We start from the raw sequence: 24,849 nt of genomic DNA, 5'->3' as shown, positions 1-24,849 counted from the left end.
GGTGAAACTGCTGTGTGGTCTGTGGATACTAACAGTGCCCTTCGACATGCATGTGTACAAAGGGATATAAAAATGCAGAAGAATTATCAAACTCTCCACAAAGGAGTCTCCAAAGATTAAACAGTCTTTCTGTTACCTAGCAAATTTTAGAGGGCCATTCAATTTTATTACCTTGTCTCCAAGCAAAAATGGTTTAATGAGGAAAATAAATAGGTTCTGTTGTAGTGACTGTGTTTTGTGCACTCCTTTGACAGAGGCATGCTGGAAAAGGTAGCTGTTAAGTGCATGGTGATGAGTGTATTTTAAACATCTGAATTCACACATGCAGATGAATCCACATTTTTTCTGATGTACCTGGCATACTAAGATTAGCAGAACAGCTAAATAGCTTGTGCTTACACCTGTGGAATTTAAATCAGCTTTCTAAGAGAAGAGGGAAAATACAGTACTTTATTCTTGGTGTGGTGAAAGCAACAAATGACACATATTTAACAGTTTTTCACTAACTGTAGCACAAACAGTTTGATATGTGCAGTCATATGCAGAGGAAAGCTGGATCCTGTTGCTTCAGAGAGGAGGGATGGCAAGGGATGAGATTTGTTGCAAAGGGTTTATTTGTGTAAGAAATTTTTGCCTATGCAGCCTCCAGTTGAGGTATTCAGAGTTCTGAATTTTGAGCTGGGCTCTCTGATATAGAAATAGTCCAGATTATAAACTCTCTAACACAATTTGAAGTATTAGAAAGCAGGCATTCTTTATTACAGCACTGGACATATTTGGAGGATTTTTCCTCTGATTGACCGTGTGTTGTGAAACTGTACAGCAGTATTTAATCCATTGTGGTCATACACCTTCATTACAATGTACTTCATAGTTAATACTTAAACATCCCTTTCGTAGAACTAATTTACATGCCTCTGCCTCTTACTGGAAGTCTTTTTATGGGTCTAGAGGGTCATCTAAAGGGGTCTAAAGTGGTCATATTTACTGAGCCCCCAGTTTTGCAAATGACCTTGCCTTGAACTTCTCTTAGGGCCTGCACTGTTTCTTGTTATATACCTTTGCCACAAAAACCACTTAGGTTCCTCATGATCTGTTTATCCACTGCTTCCAACTACATTTAACATCCTGTGTGTCTACTTTTACATTCTTTAATCTGATTTTCTAGCTAGTCTTTAAGCTCTATTTTATAACTTCAGAGGAACTAAAAGTTTTTATTCTCTGTGTTGTCTGTCAAGTCCCCCCTTTTCTTGAGACTGTGTCTCTTTCAGACAAGTCTCAATACTTCATTTTCCAGCACAAAGTGTTACATTATCTATAACATTGAACCATAATACAAGCAAGTACTACAGTGATTATAGTGACTGCCACGACTGCATTTCTAACAGTCTCCAATTTGGTAGCCATGAAGTAAGCCAATGCCACCAGGAAGAATGTTCCTCTTTCTGCTAGTCTTCTACTGCTCTTTCTGTTGGGATTATTCCTGTCTGTTGGGCTTCAAACCCATCACTGATGTAAGTGCAAGACTCCTGTCCTAAAATAGCACAGTGTCCTAAAATATTGTTTCCTGGCTAGCAAGCAGGTAATCTGAGGCTGCGCAGTTCTGTACAGCCACCATTCATGTTTGTTGGAGCTCAGAGGATGTGCTATTTGATATTCTAATAATGCTGTTCACCATTTCTTCTAATAATCAATTTAGCTTGTTAACATAAATTCCATAGTGCAAGGCAGCATGCACGGGGCATAGAGTGAACCATAATCTTTTGCTTCCCAAAATCAAAGGAATTTATTGTGGCTCGTCCTGGACTCCCTGGATGGAAAATGTTCACCTGGCCCTAAGTCTTCCTTGTAGTTGTTGCCAGAGTTCCTTTAGGGGAGGCATTGATACTGCTTGGAAACAGGAACCAAGCCATCCTTTAGGAAGCCATTTGTAGGCATTGTCTTTTCATATCCAATAGGTCCCATTCCCAGTATCAGAGGTCTGATTTCCTATTTCCCACTGTTGCACTGCTGGTGGATCTGGGGCTCCTGGGGCTTCTGTTGTGTGCTTGGTGCAGTGAGGCCAATGGAGTTTCACATGGCATTGCAGCTGGGAGTGGTATAATACTGACAGTGATTTGTTTCAGCACAAGTTCCATTTTCATTTTGAATAAAATTAAAGCATATAAGTCCTTTCACTTTATGACCCCTAACTACAGTAGTTTTAGGTTTCTTCTTAAGGGGAATGTTACTAAATCCTGTTCAATTGATAACTGTGTTTCTGTGTTCTATTGTACAGTTTTCTTTTACTGTTCCTTCATTGACTCCATTAAAAGTCATAGCCCATTAACAAAGTTCTTGCCAGCCCATAAGCGTGGACCATCCAAAGGAACTCTGTTCCTCCCAACATTATTTGGGAACATATTCAGCAATTAGTTTCATTTAATATTTTAGCTACTTTGATCTTTAAACTTTAATAAGAATTTTCATGACTAATCCCTTGGTGAAACTCTTAAAGTCTCTTTGGCAAGCAAAGACTTTGATTAGTTATCAAGGTACAACTCATAGGTATAAATAATACTTTAGGTAAAAGGTTACTCATTCTCTTTCCTCATTGTTTGTGTTGGGGACAATAATTCCACTGTCCATGGAGCTGACACCTTTTTGATTCTAGAATAATGCACCTGAGGTCCTTTACTGCTCAGTTTTATTCTGCTGTATGTGGTTAACAGTACTTGCTGGTGTCCCTTTGGCTGGAGAGGTGCTGGATCCCTGTCCCTAAAGTACACCCAGTTTCATGGTTAGAATTTGTGTGCTGGTGCCTCCATTCCCACCATTCTCCATTTGGTGATGACAGCTGCCTGTCATAAATCCTGCAGAGTTTTACCTGAAGATATGAGATAATTATTGAGGTCTTGTCCCACCTTTAGCATGCACATCCCTTGGGATGTGTGGAGTTTGATAGGGCTGACCCTAGAGCAGCTTGTAGGGGCTTCATTTTTCCCTGCCCTTAGCTTGGATCCTAATTCTCTACAATGCAATTGGGAGAACTTGAACCCAAGTCAATGAGGTTTCTTGACAGATTTTATTGAGTTGCAGCTTAATAGTTTAAATCATCCTTTCTGCTTTTCTGATAGCTTGTGGTCAATAGGGAGCATGTAATTCCCACTGAATTTCTCTGTGTTGTCTGTCACATCCAATGTAAGAGCTGGGAGAAGTAAAGAAAATAAGTGGGGAAAAAAAGAATTATTTTGTTGATGGTGTTGCTTATGCATTTTGTCTAATGATTGTTTAGAGCACAATGAGCAATTCCTGGTGCAGAAATCTGGACTGGAATATCTGCACCTCTCTGAGTAATGCCCTAGGCACAGACTTGGTTTTTTTTCTTGCATATTCGCTCTTTGAATCTCATTTATTTTCTGCCTAGTGGCAGCCTGGTAACAGACAGCTGGAGCACTCCTCTGAGAGGCAAGATATGTTGGTCTCCCTGGCAAAGAGCCTGACCTCTACCATTTTGTAAGCAGGGAGTGACAGTGCTATTAATATATCCCTCTTCTAGCTGTGTTTTCAGAGGAGTATATGGCCTGCCTGTTGTGCTGCTGAGCCTAGATACCATACCTAGATACCTAGATACATGGTAGGTGTGTTGTGAATATCGGGAGTGAATTGGGCCCCTGAGGGGAGGTGAGTTCAGAAGAGCCTTCAGGGAGCTCTGCAGATCCTTATGGGAGGATCCTGGCAGGAGTGCCTCCTGCCCAGCTCCATCTGTCAGCTGGGACACAGCCCTCTGCCCCCCAGGAGCTGAGCTGGAGGCACTTAACTCTGGGTTGTTTTGGCAATAACACTTAGGCTTCTGCTGTCAGCAAAATGTTTGGGGTGCTGGTTTGAACTTAATGCTATAACCAGTCTTTTGGCTCTTGGGTCATCTGGAAGCTGTCCCACTTCCATTCTGATCAAAGGCAGCTCACTGGTAGTTGTGCATTTGACTGCAAACAGGTGGTGGTAGGCAGGGTTTCTTTCTTTCCTAGATACAGCTGGAAGAAAACTCAGCACAGCAGTCCATCAGTAATGAAACTTTTTCCATTAGAAGGAAATATCATGATTTAGATTAAAACTTCATTTTAAATAAATGAATCTCTTTGAAAACATTACCTTCCTTGGAAGAGTGAATTCAAAATGATTTATTCAGTATTCTGCAATTACTTGCCCTTTGACATATGGACTCGACTCATTGTTTTTTGTGTTGAATGCAAGGGAAAAAATACACTTCAAACACTTCTCAGTTTTTTGGTAGGAAACTTCACACTCAATCTTTGCTGGGAAACATGCTAACAGTTATGAAGTGAATGAGAATTCAGGTCATATTTGTAAAGCTGAGTGTTCTTGCATATGAGTATTCTCATTAATGCTTTGTAAACCAAATGGACTTAATTTCTCATTAAACATTTTTGTGGTAAGGCGACAAGACTTGCCTGCAGCCAACATCAGCTTAAATATTTTAAAGGATCTGCATTTGTCAAGGTCTCTAAACATCAGGTTAAGCTGGTGAGGTGAGAGAGTCTCTTATAGAGCTTAAAAAGCTTTGCCAACAGCCAGCAAAATTGCTAGGCTGTGAGAAATGGAGTTTTAACAGAACAAGGCTTAGTCTCCTAATGAAAACTTTGCAAAATGGTATTCCAGATATCTCTGGTTATTTCTTTATTTCAGGTGCAAATATGAATGGCTCAGCCTTCAAAGTCATGTTTATGGGAGATGTTTCTGTGATGTAAAACAAATTATTCCTGTAGGACCCAGTCTTGCAAAGACTTACAGGTGTGCTTTATTTATGCACTCTGAGTAGCTCCACTCAGGTCAGTGTCAGCTTGAAGTGACAAAACAGGAATCGTGAAAACTCACCCAGAAGGAGGAATTTGCAGAGCTGCACCTGACATCTTTTTATTATGCAGCAGAAAAAAAATCAATGGTTTAAGGCCATGAAGAGAGTATTAAAACCAAATGAATTAAGGAAGCCCAGCACCAGCATAATGCTGCCTGGACAAGTTTTTTTACACATGGCCACAGATGAGCACCCTCCCTGTACAGAGCCTCAGGTGCTTTCTGGTGTCAGGATGCAAGATGAAAACTGCATTATTGCTTTTTAAATTTTTGCTGTGTTGTCTCTGTAATTGCCCAATTCAAAACCCTGTGATGGTCACACACTTAACCCTTGAATGCTTTGAAACTTACAGAGACATTGGAATGTTCCCTGAAATAAAACACAAAATCCCCATGTATTAATTGTATTTACATCACCATTGCAAGCAAATTAACTTTTTCTTTTTTTTTCACATTTCACCTCATTCTGGATTAGGTGTTCCAAGATCAATGCCTAAGAGAGGGGAAAAAATCATGTATAGCATGCACCTTGCTGTGTAGTAAACCCCTCAGGTTTAGCCAGGGCCCCTTGGAGAATAGAATGCTGACACAGCAGCAAAGAAGTTTCCTGTCTCCAGGGACATCCGCCTTATACCTTATCCCTATAGACATGTAAGGCAATATTGTGTTAAACCCTACTATTGGTCACTTATGGTCACTCTAACACCTTTGCCATTGGTCAGGATTGGATCCAGGCCAAGGGTATAAAAGTAGCATACTGTACCCCTACTAACTCGGAAGAAGAAGAGCTGAGACCCTTCACGGACCCCTACAATAAAGCCATACTCGTGGAACAGCCAGTGTCTTCTGCTTCTCCTCTCTCTACCGTCTGCTGGAGCCTTAGGCCAAGGGAAAAGCTACCTAGCAAGCAAAGCTGAAATCACAAGAGCTGCCTAATCACTAAGAGCTGAATATCTCCCTGCTTGCTAGGGGCTAACCCACGGCCTTGGTCTGAGAGCGAGCTGGCTTCTAGCACCCAGTTCCCTTGGGGACTGAGCTCTGGAGCTGTAACAGCTTGCATAGGATAAGACCAAGCAAGGCTCATTTATTGCTGTATTACCTTACTTCAGGAGGAAATTCAGGCACATGTTGAAGAAAGGTCCTGGACAGAGCAGCAGTTAAATGGGTGGTTTACTTGCACTTTCTTCAAAATTTAAATATGTTTAAAATTACATGTGCAAGTAAGAGCAGTGTGTGGAGGTCTCAAGGAATAATAGCCCTCCTGAATGATTCTTAACTGATCCAAAATGCTTCTTTTAGAGGTCTTCTGAAGTTACCAGAATAAAAACTTTATAATGTAGTGTGTTTTTCAAGGCAGTGCTTGTCAGATCTCTTATGATTGTTCTGGAGATTACCACTTCAAGAAAACTAACAAAATGGTTATTGGATTTAAAAGGTATTCTCTGTAAGTAAATGTCACTTTTAAATACTTCAGCTATTATGTTTGTGTTTGCATTACTGTAGGGATTTAAATGGTACCATTTGCATATTTTATCCAATTCTCTAATGTTCGCTTAGTGAGTTAAAATGAAGATAAGTTGTGTAAATGAAACAGCTTGCTGGCTGTGGATAAGGTAATTTAAAGTGCTGTACCTGGACTAAAAGTAATGCACTTTGGGGAAAGCACATACAAAGGATGCCTTGTTTGTGAAAGCAGCATGTCTGATTGCATGTAAGTTTTAGTTTGAAATCAAAAGAGAAATAGAAAGATAGAAAACACAGAGATATGTTTAAGGCTGACATCTTCTCCTTGGGAGGGGAAGGCTAGGAATGTATGTTTGGTCATGTCAGGTATGGGGGTGTGCACGCAAATAATTTATACTATATATCAATCTCTAAATATTTGTATTTATGTGCTTCTAACACACCCCAGATGTTTTGAGATTCTAATGACATGAAGTTCTCTTCCCCCTTCTCTCCATGTTACGTACATAACTTTTTCATCTGACAGCACGAAGTACCTTCCCTTGTTGTCCTTAAGGGAGGTCTGGCCAGCCCCAGCCCAGGGATGGTTGGCAAAGCCTGGCCTGTGGTGTTTCCATGTTCCTCTCTGACAGTCTGCCTAGAAATCGCTGTTCCTTCACCTTCAGATTTCTTCTTTGAAGCTCTGGCAGTGACTGACTTTTGGCCCCCTAAGTTAATGTTTTATTTTTAAATACTCACCTAGCCTGCATTTTTTTGATACCAAGCATTTTCCACAGGTGTAATCTTCTTGTCTGTAATTTTCATGGATCTTAAGGGATCATCCCTCCACCATTGCTGGCCATCCCTCTAACACAGCCTGGAGGGACATGACCAATTACTACCCTCAAATCTACTTAACTCAACATCCTTTTCTCCTTGCAAAATATTTTGCTGCTTTCCTTTATTAGTCCACCTTTGGCTGATTTACCACCAAGTAACTGCTGAGTTTTCTTTTTCTGCATGTGAGTTAAAATAAATGTGTTGTATATTGCTGCCACATTTTTCAGCTTTTCTGCCCTCCTTACACTTGTAGAATAAATGTGTCATCTGTTCAAGACCTTTTAGGAAACTCTACTACAAGGGTGTTCCTTTGAGTTGAGTTAGGCTGTCAGGAGTACCCATGGTTACTTTTATGTGCTAATAGACTCCAAACCCGGGATTTTGAACTTCTGTGTGGATTTTCTGTGATTAGAAATGGGAATAATCTTAAAAGCTGCATGGAAGCTTAAAATGAGATATTTATGTAATGCTGTTCTACTTATGGTGCAGCAGGTCAGCATGTTCTACAGCAACCTCTCCATTTGTGTAAACCCTGAGTAAAGTACAGGGTTTACAGTACAAAGGGACTGCAGGGAAAGATTGCAGGTAGATAGAAGCATCGGTAAGAAGAAGAAAAGTTAGGAATCATGCAGATATAAAAGACATTGATTTGTAGTAGCCATTACCCCTTAAACTCTTTCCTTGCCTCCTTCCTTCCCTCCTCACAGGTTTCCTTACTAAAGTGAAGGGCAGCACAACCTTCTGAATGCACTGTAAGAGCTTCCTTTTCTTCCCATGGGGAAGGGTGAACGAGGGGCTGTGTAGGTGCTGGGCAAGGTTAAACACAACAAATTGTTAGTTACAAACTGTGTGTTGTGTTGTTGATAATACAGAACTAATATCTTCTATCATCTGGCTTAAAAATGCTTTTCCCAGGGTTATTCTCCCTCACACTTAAGTGTTTGTGCAGCTTTTTGTAATCAAATGAGTATTCTTCTGTGTAAACACATAGGGGAAGTATAGAGAAATGAGATTCTAAACTACCAGGTTGCTCTAAGATAAGCAAAATGCATCTTTGCAGCAATGAGAGTTCTGGCATGGTTGTTTTGCAAGACAGTTTTGGCTGTTGGAGTGTTTTGGTAATCAGAGGGCACAGAGTGCCTGGTGTTGAGCCAGGCTCTGCCCCTGCAGAGTTGCCATTGCTTGTAGGCAGCCCTGCCAGTGCAGCAGGGCATGCACACCTACATCACTGGCTGTGATGTGCATGGATGATAAGGCAGCAAATACCTTTTTTCCCCTGATGTGTTCTGTAATGACTTTTTCACAAGATTTTCTGAGTGAAAAATACAGGAACTTACAGAATTGCTCTTCACTCTGTTCAAGAGAAATGACTCAACATCTATCAATCCTTTATAATCTCTGTAAAACTGCCCTGACAGGGGAAGGCAAGACGCATGATCTGAGAGTGGTCACTGCCCTTGTGACAAGGAATGGCAGCCAGCTGCCTGTCCAATTCCTCGTGGCACTAGCAGGGAAGGAGAGAGGCTTTGCTTTCTGCTTTCCGTTTCTCCTCTGGGCAGGGAGGCAGGCTCTCCACAGTACTGGAGGGGAAGGTCAGAGTGTTAGTAAAGGTTTTGTTATTCCTTTTGCCTTCTGTCCTTCTTCAAACAGGTTTTCAGGTAGTGGATTTTCAGTTGCACGTTTGCCAGTAGCCTCCCTACAAGCTAAAACTTCACTAACCTTTAACATTAATCAGAATTATGAGTTGTTGCTGCTCAATTATCTAGCTGCTGTTGTCAAACACTAAAAATCAGAAAACAGCCTATTTTTCTCTGCACAGTAAGCTGAAAGCCCTTCAGGCCAACCTAAACTGAGCTGCAATTGGAAACAAATGTGTTGATGCTGCTGAGCTCTTCCTGGCAATGCCATTGCCAGTGGAGGCTGCCTGTGCAGCTCTGCTGTCTTTACCCTCTGTGTCACAGCCCTGCAGGACATTCACTGCCTGCAGACTGCTGGGATAAACCCCTCTGCCATTAGATTAATGGACTGCAATTGCAAGTGTCTGTTCAAACATAGGAAGGGGGGAGAGAAGAAAAGCACAACATAAATAGAAACTATTGATCTTAATTTCTATTTATTTTTCATATGCTTAGTGAAAAAGCACACCTACACTGAAAAACATGTAATCAGATGTTCCCTGTAGCAGATTGAAGTAAAAAGGTGTATTGATGTTATGCTAAAAAAGAATTTAGAGCATTTGACACTTGTTTTTTTAATGACTTTTTGTTTACCCTTTAATTATGTTCATCACTGTATTTTACCCCATTATTTATTTTCTTATTTCCTAAGATTAGGAGTAAGCAGTGTGCTAATTTCCCTTTTAAATTTTTACAATGATATTTATCCCTGAATATGAAAACTGATAACTAGAGATAAAAATTTCACTGGAAAATAAAAAATCCCTGAATTATCTTAGCAAGTAGGAATAGTCTCAGATATGAGTACAGACTTTCATGCCAAAGCAATGACAGCTGAGGAGAGCTGTCACTGGTGGTTCTCAGATACCACATCTCCTTGCTGGTACCCATGAGCTGGGTGGTGACTCCCCTGCCTGATGGGCTTCTTCAGAGTGTTGACAGAAATATGAAACTCTTTCAGACAGTGTCTGGCCAGTGGTCATGCCTTAATCAGAAAATGATGGGAGTGGATGTAGCTCTTCAGGCTGGAAGTGAAATGACCCACAAAATAGTGTCAGCTTTCAGAATCCCATTGCTTCTGATATTTTTTCTGAAGCAGCACTGCTTTCTGGACACTTATAAGCATCAATTAATGACTAAGGTTATGACTCCTGAGTTCAGTTTAAATGCAGAATATAATTGCATGGAGAGTGTTTCATATGGGTTTCCAGGCGTTTTTGGTATGAGTCCCCAAAAGGTCGTCAGACTGACATGATCTTGAGAGTGTAATAGAAGAACCAGATAGGAATTATTTACAGTTCACATAATTTTTAATGAAATATTTCAAAGGAAAGAAATTACAACCTTTTAGTAATAAAGTATGTTTGCATGCATCTACATTTCTGACATATGGGAAACAGTCTATGGGTTGTGACTGTATGTGACTTTATATAATGTTTTAAATTTTTTGTTAATAATCTTATAATGCAAATTCACATGAAGATTACAGGTAATTTCTGTAGCTGACTTACAACTATTCCAATTTTAAAAATTGAATATTTGCTATTTTCAGTTTTGACATTATAGTTTGTGCTAAATATTTGCCTAATGCAGAGTTCCCAGGACCACAAAATTGCCCTTTTGCCAAATGGTACATGCACATGTTTCATGAAGTGATCTACAGCTTTGCAGAAAATAGGGCAAGCTCTGTAAATAGAACATATCAGGTAGTTTTTTCACATTCTTTTTTATGCTACAAATTGACACATTTGTTCTGTGGTGGATGTTTTTCTGAGATTTCTGTGAAATCTCTAACAGCACTGCATATTTGTCATTTCACCTGCAGGTACATTTATGTTCCAATGGGAGGATCTCAGTCCAGTTTGCTTGGAACACTGTTCTCTACAGCCCTCACTTTTGCCTTTGTGAGCTACTGGCACGGAGGTCAGAGTTATTTGTGGTACTGGGGTGCACTTAATTGCCTTGGAGTAATTGTGGAGAATGGCACCAAGAGGATACTTTCCATTTCACTTATTCAAGATTTAATTGTAAGTTGAATCTTTCTCCATTTCATATTCTTGTTTCCTGGCTCCATGCTCATCTGACGTTGCTGGTTACTAATTTGGTTGAACCAAGATTAAAAATCATGGATAACAGAATTAGGATTCCCTTGCCCACCCTCCAGTATCTGTGGTAATAATAGTTCATATCACTAGAATTTTGCAAAGTAGCAGTAAAGCAGATGGTGAAATATGCATGGTCTTAAAAGCTTCCTCTGCAGTCCTAGAGTAAGCAAATGCTTGTCACGTTGTATAGGGATGAACAGAAGCCAGTTTTAACATTTGTATTCTGATTTCACTCAGGATGGCCTTAAAATATTCATCTTCACTAAAATTAGGAGTGTATGTTTCTAACCATGTGTTTCCTGGACAAATGTGTGTGTAGCAGCTGCTTGCATCTGGGAACAAGCTTACACTGGGAAATCTTATGCCACTAAAGAGCCAAGTAAAGAAAACATTATTTTGCCTTGAAAATCTCTGATATTTTCATTTTACTTATACTTTTGACCTTCATGCTGTAATTTCCAAAGGACAAAATTGACTTTGATGTGCAATTAGATGCAAAAACCACTATTTTAATTCTGATGATCATTTTAATCTGCAGGTTTGCTCACTACTAAATCCCAAATCTTCTAGTAACTGTTTGTAAGACTAATTTTTAAGTCTTGCTTCCTTACTAGTGATAATTGCACAGAATTCATACTCCTATATATTGTTGTTTTGGTGGGCACTCAGTCTGCAGCCTGATGGAGTCCTGATGCTCAAGGAATGATGCTTGTTGTCCATCCTACCCATTTCAGTTTTCACTGTTGTGGCATCCTGTGTGTAGCAGCTGATACAGCTCAGTAATTTAGTAGCCAGTGCTATCTTGCATCGCCCAATTGTCCATCACTGCAATTTCAGTGATAGTCTGGAAGCAGATTTTTACCTTCCTAGAGAATGAATTTATCAGATCCATAAATCCTCCCTCTAGGGGGAAACTGAGCTTCACCGTCTGACCAGCTGCATATGTTTGTCTCTGGACTGCAAGGCAGCACAGTTTTTTAGGCATCCAGCTATAGGAGGAAATAAAAGTGTAGGGGCTTGCTTTTTGTATCTGATGTCATTGTATTAGAAATTTTTTAATAAAACTCCTAGGGAATTAAGTTCTTAAATATCATAGAAATTATAGTGATAATGACATTATAAAGGTGAGGTTATATATGTTGGAATAATTTCTAACATGTAGTTCTAATTATAGTTAACTGATGCTGGCAGTAGGGTTATTTTTGTATAAATTAAACCCCTAACCAAGTGCATTTTTCCCTTTTCTTCCACCTTATTTTCATCCCTTGTTTTTAAAGACCTATCCAGTGTCTTCCATGTCTCCTTTGTTTCTCATTTCTGTTGGGAGATCTTCTTTAGAAGACCCTTTCGTATCTTTTCCTGAAATAATTCTGAAGCCAGAATTTTTAATATGCATAGTTTTGGCATCTACATTAGTGCACGAGGCAGATCTCACTGCAGCTATGGCTGATTTGCCTTGTGCCTTGAAGCTTTTTCTACAAGAATGTGAGCTACAAACCACTCATTGTGGCTCTCTCCTCACTTTTCTAATTAGCTCCCATTTTCTCCTCGAATGCTGATGCTGGGGGGCAGATGAGTGGTTGGACTTTGCATTTTCCTTATCAAGGGGTGGAGTGATATGACATTTTCTGAGATGTACCACATTTAAAAGAAACTGAAAATTTCCCAGTGTCCTGTATAAATTTCCTCTTCCCCCTGTTAATCTGTTTTTTGGAAACGTTCTTGTAATCCTTGGTGGGGAGTGTGCTGCAAGTCCAATCACTGTGGTGTTGAAGACCCTCTTTTGGGGGATGGGTTTTTCACTTAAATTTCATCTGTTGACAAGCTGAAATCCTTTGCATTCTTGTGCTTCACTCAGTTGCTGTGTTGGCTCTTGAGAGCTATTTTTGAAAAGGAAAGTCTATTTTTGTCTTCAGAATAGCAGATGAGTTTTTGAAAAAATACAGAGCACAGGTTTATGCTTTTTTTAACCCATTCTGTTCAGCAAGTCTCCTCATATATTATTCTTAAAAGTTGAGAGATATAATTCAGTTGAGCAGGAGGTGCTTAACTAGCAAAAAGTAAAAATCTAGAGGTATAAGTTTAATTTCAATTTTACTCTGTTTATAAGACTGAATTGATCACTAAGAGTACCAAGAATGGTATCAAAACTGCCTCCTTTTTTTTTTCCTTACTCAATATTGTTTCAGTTCTCTTGTGAAGGGAAGAATAAAAATCCAAAAGAGCATATTCAGCTCTTATCTTTCCCTGAATTCTTGTGCTAACTAAATATATATATATATATATATATCACATATATTTATGCAGATTTTACAGTAGCTTCAGTCCCAGTGCTTGAGACCAGCATAATATGAGGAAATCACACTTCTGTAGCAGTCTGACAGGTTTAAAATATTATCTCAGGCATTTTGAGCTAGAATGAACAGAGCAGCACTGTTATTATTTGTGAGAAGTAAAATCAGCATATAAACAAATATGTACTGAAAACAGTAAATTCCCTGACCCAAAAAATTGGTTCTGGAACTTTTAATTTGAACTGGTTTTAAACCGGTGCCTGGTTCCTGCATTCAGCTCTAGAAGAGATGATGAGCTTTCTTACATCCTTTTCAGCTTCCACTCTCCTGAACTTTAGTGTTTCAGTAAGTTGTGTGAGAAGTTATCTCCATGTCTTTTTTTCCTTATTGATTACTTATTACTTGTTAGTTCTCAGTAAATTAGAGGGGAATTAATTAACATTTTCTTTTCAGCAAAATGTTATCTATAAAACAACAGTAAATTCTAGGCTTCCTAAGATAGGGTGAATCTGGGAACTTTATATTAAATGGGAGAAGTTTCATTGTGTTTTTGTCAGATATTTTTTTCCTGTCTTTTTTAGGTGATATTTAGATCTGTACTGAGCAAGGTAGTGCTTTGCTTCTCTGTTTCTATATTAATTTCTTACACATGAACAGACTTGAGTAGTAACTCATTTGAAATCAATGACAGAATTTGTATTAATTTTTAATAAATAATGTATCTGATTTATAAAAGAAATTTCTAATGGCTAACATTCTCCCAGTGATTTCAAGTTTTTCCCTCTCTTTCCGTAAGGAAAATGATCTATAGAAAAGCAGATCTATGAAAAAAATTAGATCTTGGTATAAAAATAGATTTAGAATGAGTTACATCTTAGAGTAGCTGGCAGCACCTTTAAATCAATGGCTTTTTGAAAAAGAAATATTTGGAGATTATCCAAAAGGAAGATGTACCAAAGGGAGTGAAGCTGGCAGATTGATAAAATTAATGTTTTAATCTAAATTGAAATAGCAACATTTATCTTTTTAGTTCTTCAGTTAAGTGAAAACATGTCATTCAGTCTAGTAAGATTTTTTTAAATGGAGACATAAAGATCTCTTCTCAAAATGATACTATGGTGAAGTTCTAGTTTAAGATCTTATTTTTAGATTTATTTGGTAAGAAACTCAATACACTATAAGCAATTCATTTTGGGAAACCAACTACTTTTAGATATGGCATATTTTAAATTTTTGCTATCCTTGTGAGTGTTTTGTTTTTTTAAAATATAGAATACTTTTATTTCTGCATTTTCATTTATGGCTGCAATGAGGTGCACGAATTAAGTCCATTTCAATATGCTGTCATTTCCTACTCAGCCCCCCTTTGCAAAAGGGGAAGCATTTTATATGATGTCCATGTTTTTCTTAGTGGTTTAGATTAGACTTCGTTAGTGTGTTAGATTATTATTTTCCCCAGAGGAATGAACTCCATACATTTGTCTCTGTGGTTAAAAGATCACCATTATTTTGTGCACCAAAGATGGGGTCAATGACAACTGGTATCCTCAGCCTTCCAGAGAGCAGAATTTTAGATGATTTCCATAGTTTGGTGGGGTGAGGCATTTTTTGGCTGGTTTTTTTTTTCCTCTGCTTAATTTTGTTTGTCCTGTTTGTTCTTCTAGATGCATTAAAATTTCTACATTTACTCATAATAAGTTATGCATTGTCCAGTGATCCTGCAGACAGCTGGTATGGAGCATGCAAAGGTTCTGACTGGTTAGCCTGACCTCTGGTTCCGCAGGGAATTAAGCTGATCCAAAAGCTCATTGCTGTTGAAGGGGGAAAGGTTTAATTTCTCTTTCCTGCCTTCCTTGCAGTCTCACCACTTCCTCCTCCTCACACCTTCCTGCTGGAATCTTTGCTCAGCTGATCTGGTTCCTTATGCCTGCAGGAAGCTCTACTTCCTTGGGTTGTTTTATTGCTAGATGCTTTAGCTCATGGAGAGGAATCTGAAAAGCACCCAAAGCAATACAGGGTAAGAGACAAAAGCCAAGGAAGGGAAATGGAACGGGAGCAGCTCAACTGTTTGGAACCTCCCTGTTGTAAATGTGCATAAACAGTGTGGGGTAGCAGACTGAACCTCTGTACTTAAGAGCAGTGAAACGAAGCCAGTTGGGTTCTGCTGCATTAATCACTCGGGGTATGCTAGGGCACACATTCAACCTGACCAAGATGAAAGTGCCTGTGTATTTCACAACCATGTACATATTCAATGTTTGTGTCCTGTATGTATTGAAAAATTAGTAATTATTTCCTTTTGTTCTTTTTTGCAAGTATAACTCAGTTTGAGTTATAGAGTAGTGAGACAAGTAAAGTTTCCTTTTTCAGTAGAGACAAGATCTGACTAAACATTATGAAGTCATTCAAGGGAGATGTGTTTGTTGATTACCTTGGAAGATTAAATCATTAATAAGATCTCTGCAATAAATAAAGATGCTAACAGCTGTTCTTCAGCATGCACTGGGCTTTGATCTTCTCTTCGTTCATTTGGTGGAAAAAGTACTTATATCTCTTGTATACTATTGTGAAGCCAGTCTGGCCTTTTCTTTTTTCCAATAGTTTTGTGTAATTCTTACACATTTTTATTACAGCATGGTGATTTGGTTAAGTGACAAGCATTACCAATGGTACTTTCTTCATAACATCTTTATGTACTTGCTGTAGAATTGTGTTTGAGTTTGTTGCTTCACTTTCTAAGAATGAACAAATTCCCTTAAGCAGACTCTTATTCTCTAATGCAGAATTGATTTTCGAGACTAGGTACCAACCATAATGTCAAAACCCAGATGAGGGGAAGGGGCTTGGGGCTTGCCACTCACTCCCTACTGCCCACCTGACCTTGAGTTCAGCCATATCATTGCTGCAGCCAGAAATCTTTACTATCCAAAGCAGTCATACTCTGACTCAAAATAAGTGGAAACTTGTTCTTCTAGATGTGAACATTAGTCAGAGCGGATTTGTGACTACTGGTCTTTGATATTCAGAAGCAGCAAGCTGAGTCAAGGTTCTGTTTTGTACTGAGATTGTGAGTGACCATCAAAGATAAATATGGGATGCCTGGTGTATCCTAGTCAGTCCAGTGGCCTCTAGTTTTGCTGACAATAGTTCTGAGTCAAGCAATTCTTGCTATGTTTCTGCTTTTGCTTGATTTTATTTTCTTCTCTCTTCTCCACCCTTCTGTGGTAAGGTTTCATTTGTCTTAATGGAAATAAATCCCATAACCTTTTGAGTGCCCTACTAAAAAGTCTCACACAGTCTCACACTTGCACTGTGGCACTGATTTTCTTTGCTAAGGGATCTTCTCATCTCAAACTCAGTAACAAAGACTGGAAATGTAGTAGAGGGACAAGCACATGCAGTGTGATATGGAATTCTGTGTGGTGAATGACAAAAATGACTGCAGAAATAATTCAGAGATAACATTCTATTGTTTTCTAGCTTTTGAGGCTTTTTTGGTCTAATCTTTGGAAGAAATATTATTTTTGATGCCAGAAGTGGAGAAACTGTTGTGATTTCTCTGATATGATTACTGCTCTGCTCCAGAAGACAATATCAGCTGGGAAGCCCCTGGCATAGCTGGCATAGCATAAACCCCAAAAACCATTTATCCAACCTACTAGTATTATTTACTTCCTCTTCCATTTTGGAGACAGTGGGCAATTTTCTGGTGCTAGGTCATTAATGCTGTTTGAAAAGCAACTAAATCATGCTACAGTGTGAAAACAAGGCAGGATGATGCTGGTTATGTGCTTCTTTGTTACTGTCACATGAATACAGCCTCCCTCTGTGGTTTGCCTCAAAAATTAGTCCAGGCAATGGATGTCAGCAATTACAGAAATACGAGTTGAAGTCCTGAGGACTGGTTGCACTCTTTTCTTCCTGCTCTTCCTTGAGCTACAGAACATTGCTGCAGGGAAAGAATGGTCTTTATTTGCTGAGAGTGTTTGTCAAATGTCTCCATGGGGATTATTACTATGTATTATTTATTTGGTAACAGTCATAAGGGGCAAGATCAAAATTCAGCACTAATGATTGGTGAAGTTGGATCCCTTCCCAACTGGATTACAATTTAAAGGCAAAAATGTTAAAATGGGGATGAGAGAACTGAGAGAACAACATGGGCAGAATGAGAACCCAAAGAACAAAAACAGGGATGTCAAGGACTTGGAGACAGAGAAGAGTGCACAAGTCTCTCGATCTGTGAGAGCTGAGACACATTTATAGGAGTATGTACACTGTCATTGCTTGGCTAAATTCCCTGCTTTAAACATAAAACAGAAAAGAGGATGGTGAATTTCAGTGCTGTTCACTTTGCACTTTTCACAAGCTGCCTGTTAAAAAAGAACAAATGGGCAGGTTCTTTGAGAGTGAAGAGTTAAATGTAGAAGTACAGAAATCTCCTTGTGTGTATGTCAAGCTTCCACACATGCATCTGTGAGTGTAGTGGATACATACGAGCTGGTAGGAGGCTTTCTTGAAACAGAAGGGGGAGTTGGCTCTTTGCTGAGAGATGCTATAAATGTAGATCTTTTGGAAAATCTAAAAATGAAATGGTGCTAGTGCAAGACAGCGTTTTGTTGAGTGAATGTTTAGTAAGATATCAATAGAGAAGATGAGTATCTTCTCAAATACTATATATAGCATTTATTCCTAAATTCAGAATCAAGTTCTATTTGTGAAAATAGATCTTAACTGACAGCTGCTTGATTTTAATTGTGTGGTCCTCTTTTTATAGGAGTTATGTAGGGAATTACAGGTTGTTTGCATCATCCTGTCTCTTGGAAAAATGCTGTCAGTTCCTGCTTTTATGTGTGAACCTTCCAGGAGCTAATTTTTACCTTTGCTTTGCAAGGAAAGTATATAACTTGAAAAGAAATGGGATATGACCTCAAGCCACAGTTCAGGTTGGGCAGAAGGGAGGGAAAAACTGCAAGCAAAATGAAATGCCAGAAAAATGAAGCAAACTGAAGTAAAGGGGATGTTTCTGGGTTAGAGTTAGGTGAAGAACAGAACAAACAGGAATGATTGCCATGATTACTGAAGGGTGCAGTGTATGTTGATGAGGGAGTAAATTTATTCTTCTGCTTAGTGTGGAAGTTATTGATGGATAAGATCTGGTAGCACATCTTGTTCACTTTCCTCTTGCAGGCCTGTTCCTTTCTTGGTACGTTGCAGCCCTGGGGATTCCACAATTTCTTTTAGATGATTTCATAAATTAATATTTTGTACATGTGTTCAACCAGAATTCTTTATTTTTGTTACTCTTCTGTGCTACAGTCTCTGCTCTTACTCTGTTGAACATCTGTCCCTCAGCTTCAGAGTGCAGGAATGTGTACCATATTGAGTTGTCAGGCTCTCATGAGCTGCCTTTCTCTGGCTCCTGTTGATCTTCAGGCATAACTTCTGTTATCATTAATGAGCACGTGTAGTCCCTCCATTTGTTTCTGCAGTCTCCCAAACGCACTTCTGTCGCTATGACCCTTTGCCCGCTGACAGCGTGTATTAACAAACATAAGATGCTCCATTGCTTGGACCCAACCCATCTTTATTTCTACTGCTCACTTTAAAAATTAAATAAATTGACATTCTGTTTGGCAGAGCTTTGTCACAATTTTCAGCCTTTCCTCCGTCCCATCTGCTCCCCCAGCTGCTCAGTCACACCCTGCCCTCCATTTTCAGTGTGCAGATAGATAAAATAGCCAGGAACTGTTAGTCAGGATGTGTCGCCTCCCTTCCCACTGTCCCATCTGCTCCTCGCTCTCTTTCAGCTTTTCACCCATGCTCCTGGTTTCTGCTGTCCTGTTATTTTTGGCAAACGGCTGCATTGCGGATGACCCAGATTCAGGATATGTATTGGGGTGTTCACTCTTGCCGTAGTGTGGCGATTCCTGGGGTTCAGGGCATTGAAGAGTTCGCTTGTCATTTACCTGAGCACGTTTTCTGAAAGAAAGCACTTGAGGAGGGTTGCCACCTTTAAGATTGATTGAGTGGTATCCCTTCTGTCAAAAGGTATGGATGTTGTGAGGGGGGCTTAATTCTTTATTGGAGGGTAAAACCTGAAGCTCGGAAAATTGCACTAGTAAAAAGAACTTTGAGGCTTTTTCCAAGCTCTTTGCTGATATGCATAAGAACACCACCTGTACCCCTCCTGTACTGAGCAGCTTTACTCACAAACATCCATCCATCCATCCATCCATCCATCCATCCATCCATCCATCCATCCATCCATCCATCCATCCCTCCATCCCTCCATCCCTCCATCCCTCTATCCCTCTATCCATCACCCCCCCCACAGAAATCCTTGTAAACCCTAAATAACAGACTATTGCAACGAACATTTAATTTTGGTTTTGTGACGTAAAGATGAGTCAACCTTGCATCAGATTTTAAGCATTGTTTGTCTAATAAAAACCTTGAGGAAATTGAAAGGATGGAATTATAGGAAGCACACTTAGTCTCCTCTCATACACCAGGAGAGGCAATGAAAGATAATGCAGGACTAGGTGTTATTTTCATGGGAGTTAATTTGCTCTATTTCTTCAACACAATAAATAGTGCCGTTTCTATATCTTATTTGGCTGATAGGTTTGAGTGGGAGGGAATGAAGTCTGTAGAACAGATAATAATAAAATATTGTATACTTTCAGAAGAAGAAAGTTGTTCTAGGTTATCTTGATCCTTAAAAAACAAAGGCAGATAAAAATAGAATAATGTAATCTCTAGTTTGCAGTTTGTAGTATCAAGTATGTTTCATGTCACTCTGGTCATAGTATCTGGCAGTCTTCTTCCACAGTGCATATGTTCACATAAGAGATAATTCAGCTGCTTCTCCAATTTTATCACACGCTCTTGTTTTACCATGTGCTTGGATCATCAATTCTCTGGATGGGTAGTTCATAAAGATATAAATGTAGTGAATCTCTGTTTTACTCCACGAAGATAGACTCTTGCTTAAATTGCAGGAAATTTAATTCCTTTACATGGGACTTGTTAAAGTATTTTCAGTATAAGCAAGCTCGATAACGTCACTGACTTGATGGCGAAGTTTTCTTTAATCTGTCCCAGAACAGCTCTATAAATGAGATGTTTTGCAAATGCAGCACACATGGATGTTTTCCGTCTTATGAGTGTTTGCCAAGAAGTTACCAGCTAATGTCTGTCAGGGGAGACTGCCTGCCACTTGTCACTCTGTCACTGAGCTGGGTTTGCAGTGTGGTGGCAAACATGTGCCCCTGTTCCTGAGCCCTCCATAACCCAGTGTGCCACTGTGGACCTGCTCCCAGAACAAGCCCCTGCAGTTGGATTTGGGACCTCTCTCAATGAAAAGCCTTTGGGAAATGTCAAATCACCATGATGCCACCACTTCTGCTAGAAAAAGTTTAAGAGTGATTGGTGTAGGAAAATGTGGGCTTGCTTCCCTGATAAAATACTGAGGGATCTATTTTTGTAAACAACTTCAGTGTGATATTGTGTATGGGACTGCCTACTTTTGACTGCTGTATGGAATTCAGTCTTAGGTGTCTCCTCAACTTCATAGAATTACAGAATAGTTTGAGTTGGAAGGGACCTTAAAGATCATCTAGTTCTAACCCCCTGCCATGGGCAGGGACACTTTCTACTAGATCCGATTGCTCAGAGATCCATCCAGCCTGGCCTTGAACACTTCCAGGGATGGGGCATCCACAACTTCCTGGGCAACCAGTGCCTCACATCCTTACAGTAAAGAATGTTTTTCTGATACCTTATATAAAGCCATGCTCTTTCTGTTTGAAGGCAGTCTCTCTTGTCCTGTCACTACCAGCTTCCATTTGGAAGGCTGGATTTCTTATCCTGGTCAGTCTTCCCCACAGCGTTTTCTCTGTTGTTGGCTAGCTCCAAGAAATAAATGCATTTACCTGGACCCTCACTTTAATCTCTCCATGCCATTCAGTGCTATCTTTGTGAACAGTCCTGTAAAAATGCAAATTTACTGTTGGTAGCTCTTAAGTGACGCTAGAGAGAAGTTCCTTTAAATTCTGCTCTGCTGCCTGAAGCCACGTCTCCTGCCATGTTTGTGTATTTTGTGCTCATAGTGGTGTAATTAACTTGCATAGCAAATTAAATAAGTATTTTCTCTCTAACTCAAAATTAACTCAAAATTCCACCATGTCCTTTACCTTAACTCTTAATTCTCTCCTAATTGATCTATTCTGGTGTGTGTTATCCTTCATCAGCTTTCTCAAGAGACAACCATTATACAAGCTTCCCATTTCTAGCTTGGTTTTCTCTTAGAGGCTGAATGTGACATGCATGTGTAAGTGGAAATGGATTTAGGAATGGAAATGTTTGGACTGTGCAGTTTCTTTTCACGCCTGTCTTCCTCCTCCACTCTCAAATGCATAAGATTTGCTTGTCAAGGTACTCTACTACATGATACTGCCATTTATTTTTGTAAGATAGCTGCAAAGGCTGCAACACTGGGAGAGCTCTGATGGCAGCCAGTTTTGCAAGACCAAACAGTGTGCAGAGGGAAGATTTTCCCAATGTCTGGCAAAAATGTCTGAGGCTGATTTTCATGAGCAGCAGGAATGGGTTTGGAATAATAACCTGAACTCCATTCAGTTCCAGAAAGGTTGCCTGAGCCAGTGTTTTACAAGTCACTTTCTATGTCATGCTGCATGCAGTTGGGCTGAGTATCATGATAGTATGTCTATTTTTTGGGGGGGTTTTGGTGCAGTTTAAGTGCTTCAGTCTATTTATTTCACAATGTGTGGGGGAGGTGAGGATGCTGGTGATTACTAAAGGTGAAGTATGGTAAAGTATTGATGTGAGGTTATAAGATGGAGCATTGAGGAGGGATGCAAACCAGGGTTTCAGCCAGGCAGCCATTGTTTCATTGTCATTTTAACGCAAGATTGCCATTCTATCTTTTGGCTGTATTTCCAATAAGAAAGAGGAGAGAGAAAGAGACAGCACTAAAATCCAGAGAAATGCCACAAATCCATAGCCGTTGTTTATATTGCTGTAATGGAGCATATTGTGAAAAGCATTAAATGGCATAATGAAGAGTTATGGGTGTGGAGAGTTTTTTTTACGTTTGCTTTGATGTTACCAATTTGCTGTACATTCACAAAATTTACAAGCTTGTAAATATTTAAATAAAATTGTTGTTATGGGTTATCTAGAACACTGTAATTTCTTTTTCATTGCTAAATAATGCTTTCAGTATATTAATTTGAGCACACTACCTGCTGGGGTACTTTCCCAGTTAGCTTATTCTAGATGGCTTGAGATGTTTAAGGAAAGTTTTCTTTTTTACTTTTATAGCAGCTGAGCAAAATCTGCATTGACATCAAAGACTGTCAGGAAAATGTTTACTGCTTTTTAGATCAATGGCTAGCCAAGCTAATGGAAATTAGCTACAGCAAAACCCAGTGAAGATTCAGTGCTTGTCTAAACTATGTCTGTCATAAACTGCTCCTTTATACCTTATAAATGGCTAAGGGCTTTTATGGTCTATACTACATTTAACTTGCCTTGTTTAATGTGCAGCACTTCTGTAAAAGGTGATGTACTATATGTGACAGTTTGTTTTTTTAGTAACTCTACTCATTAAAACAAAAAAAGGTAGCAGAGCTTTTTTGGCTATTTATGTTGTTTTAGTTGTACTGCTTTGAGTTGTAAAACAGGCAAACTTTAGAAACTTAACAAGTCTGGTCATTACCTTGATGGAAAATGCAGTTAAACACCAGCTGTCTGATGGGTTGTCCATCTCCAACTCTTTCTGTTGTTTAGCAGAGGATTTTTTACCTTTCTTAATTAAAACTTTTTAAGTAAGTTGTTTTTAACTTGTTTTTCCTTAGATTTGACAAGTAAGTTTGATAGGCAAAGGGAGAGTGAAAGGTAGATCTGATGATAGAAAATGCCCTATTTGAGCTGTAGCTTAATTTGAGCTACCATGATCATAACTTGTCCTTTTTTAAACTTTGCTGTTAACATGGATTTCATAACAAGATTTCAAATGTTTTCTCTGTGTGCCTACACTTACACATTCTGAGAAGACATACATTTTTCGTATGTGGGACCATACATTGAAAGTATGCCTTTCAGAAGGGACAAACTTAAGCTGTCCTCTGTGTGTGTGTGAACAGAAGGAGAAGGTATTGGAAGTCCTTGGATAGCTTTGGAGATGTGAAGTACTGGAAGGGAAAAAGTTCTTTCACTAACTCAATTGTTTGTGACTGTGAATATTTATATAATTTTTATATTCTCTTCCTATCATGCCCTAGTTTTCATCCAGAATTTTCAGAGAAAAATCTCAGTCTCTGTTTTCATTCATGACTATTCTTCATAGCATTGTGTGGAAGATTGGCTATTGCTCTGTTGTACATACTGACTGATATGGAGCACTTGTCCTTAAACCTTATCTGTCTTCATTCTTGTGCTGACTCAGCTTGACTCATATACTAGATATAGCTCTGACCAAGGCTAACGTTCAATTTCCCTGAGATTACTTTGCAGTAATATTTTGAAATTGTATTTCGATGCCTGTAACTGTCATTTATTTGAAGATTTGTCTCTATAATCTAGCACTTGAAACATTTGTTTTGATGCTTACAGAAGAAGCAATTTAATTGTCTAGAAATGTATTTTTAGGTGTGTTTTGAGCATGTGTTTATATTGTTTCAGGTATCTGAGCATGAATTCTGGTCTGCCTGTAGCTATTAAAGATTAATTACTGACTTTTTTGGGGTTTTTTTTGGTACTGCAGTCACAAGACTTTGCTTTCTGCAACATCACCATTTATGAGATGAATGCTGAGCAGTCCCTGATACTTCCCTTATTTTCCATGCCCTGGAAAATGGTCATCACTTCGCACAAAGCATTCAATCTTTTGTAAAGATTTTGTAAAGATTCAGGCACCATGTACAGAGGCTTTCAGCCTGGGGCCATAATGTACAGGATATTTTTCCTTGTGTAGTAATGAGACAATATTTCTTGGTGAAGTGCTGTAAATGTTCTTTAAATTTACCTCTAGCAACTGAATAATGGAGGAAGCTAAAACTCCTTCATCCTTCTTTTACCATGTTCTTGCAGTCCCCATGCTGCACTCACACCTCAGGTGATAATGCAAAATACAGATTCAGAAAAATGTAAACTAGTAGAGAGAGATCTCCTTTATTTGTGTCATTGGGACAACAGTACCAAAATCTGGATAATTACGCTTCTTAAACATGAGCAGTAACATTTGCGCTGAAAAGAAAATTTGAGATTGCATGTGTATGTGAACCTTTTTTTAGAGGTATCTATTTGTTAAGAGTCATTTCTATAACCAGATCTAATCTGATCCTAGAATCTTTCAGTGATGTCTTATTAATGAACCAGAGGATTAATGACTTCTGAAGTTGTTTGGTGCTGTTTGCTGTGCGCTGAAGGGTTTTACTCTATACTGGATCCTATTGGAAGTATCACCCACCCTAGAACATTGCTACTGTTCACATCCGTCAGCAAAAATTCATCCAGGAGCATATTTTGTAAAATAAGAATTAATCCACTGAATGTATGGAACTGTGTCCTGTTCTGGGCTCCCCAACCAGGGACATGGACGTGCTGGAG

General features: G+C 39.1%; 1 protein-coding gene across 3 annotated transcripts in view; it reads left to right on the top strand.

Annotated features, from left to right (window-relative positions):
* The window catches only part of HHAT (hedgehog acyltransferase), a 148,345-nt gene that overhangs the window by 64,185 nt on the left and 59,311 nt on the right, over window positions 1–24,849 (top strand). For all 3 annotated transcript variants that reach the window (XM_074537125.1, XM_074537126.1, XM_074537127.1), the window contains exon 10: window positions 10,639–10,840. In XM_074537125.1, the coding sequence (XP_074393226.1) occupies window positions 10,639–10,840 (202 nt within the window). The remainder of the gene's footprint in view (window positions 1–10,638; window positions 10,841–24,849) is intronic.

Source organism: Zonotrichia albicollis, chromosome 3, assembly GCF_047830755.1.
Source record: "Zonotrichia albicollis isolate bZonAlb1 chromosome 3, bZonAlb1.hap1, whole genome shotgun sequence".
Taxonomy (NCBI): Eukaryota; Metazoa; Chordata; class Aves; order Passeriformes; family Passerellidae; genus Zonotrichia; species Zonotrichia albicollis.
This window is presented reverse-complemented; position numbering and strand designations above follow the sequence as displayed.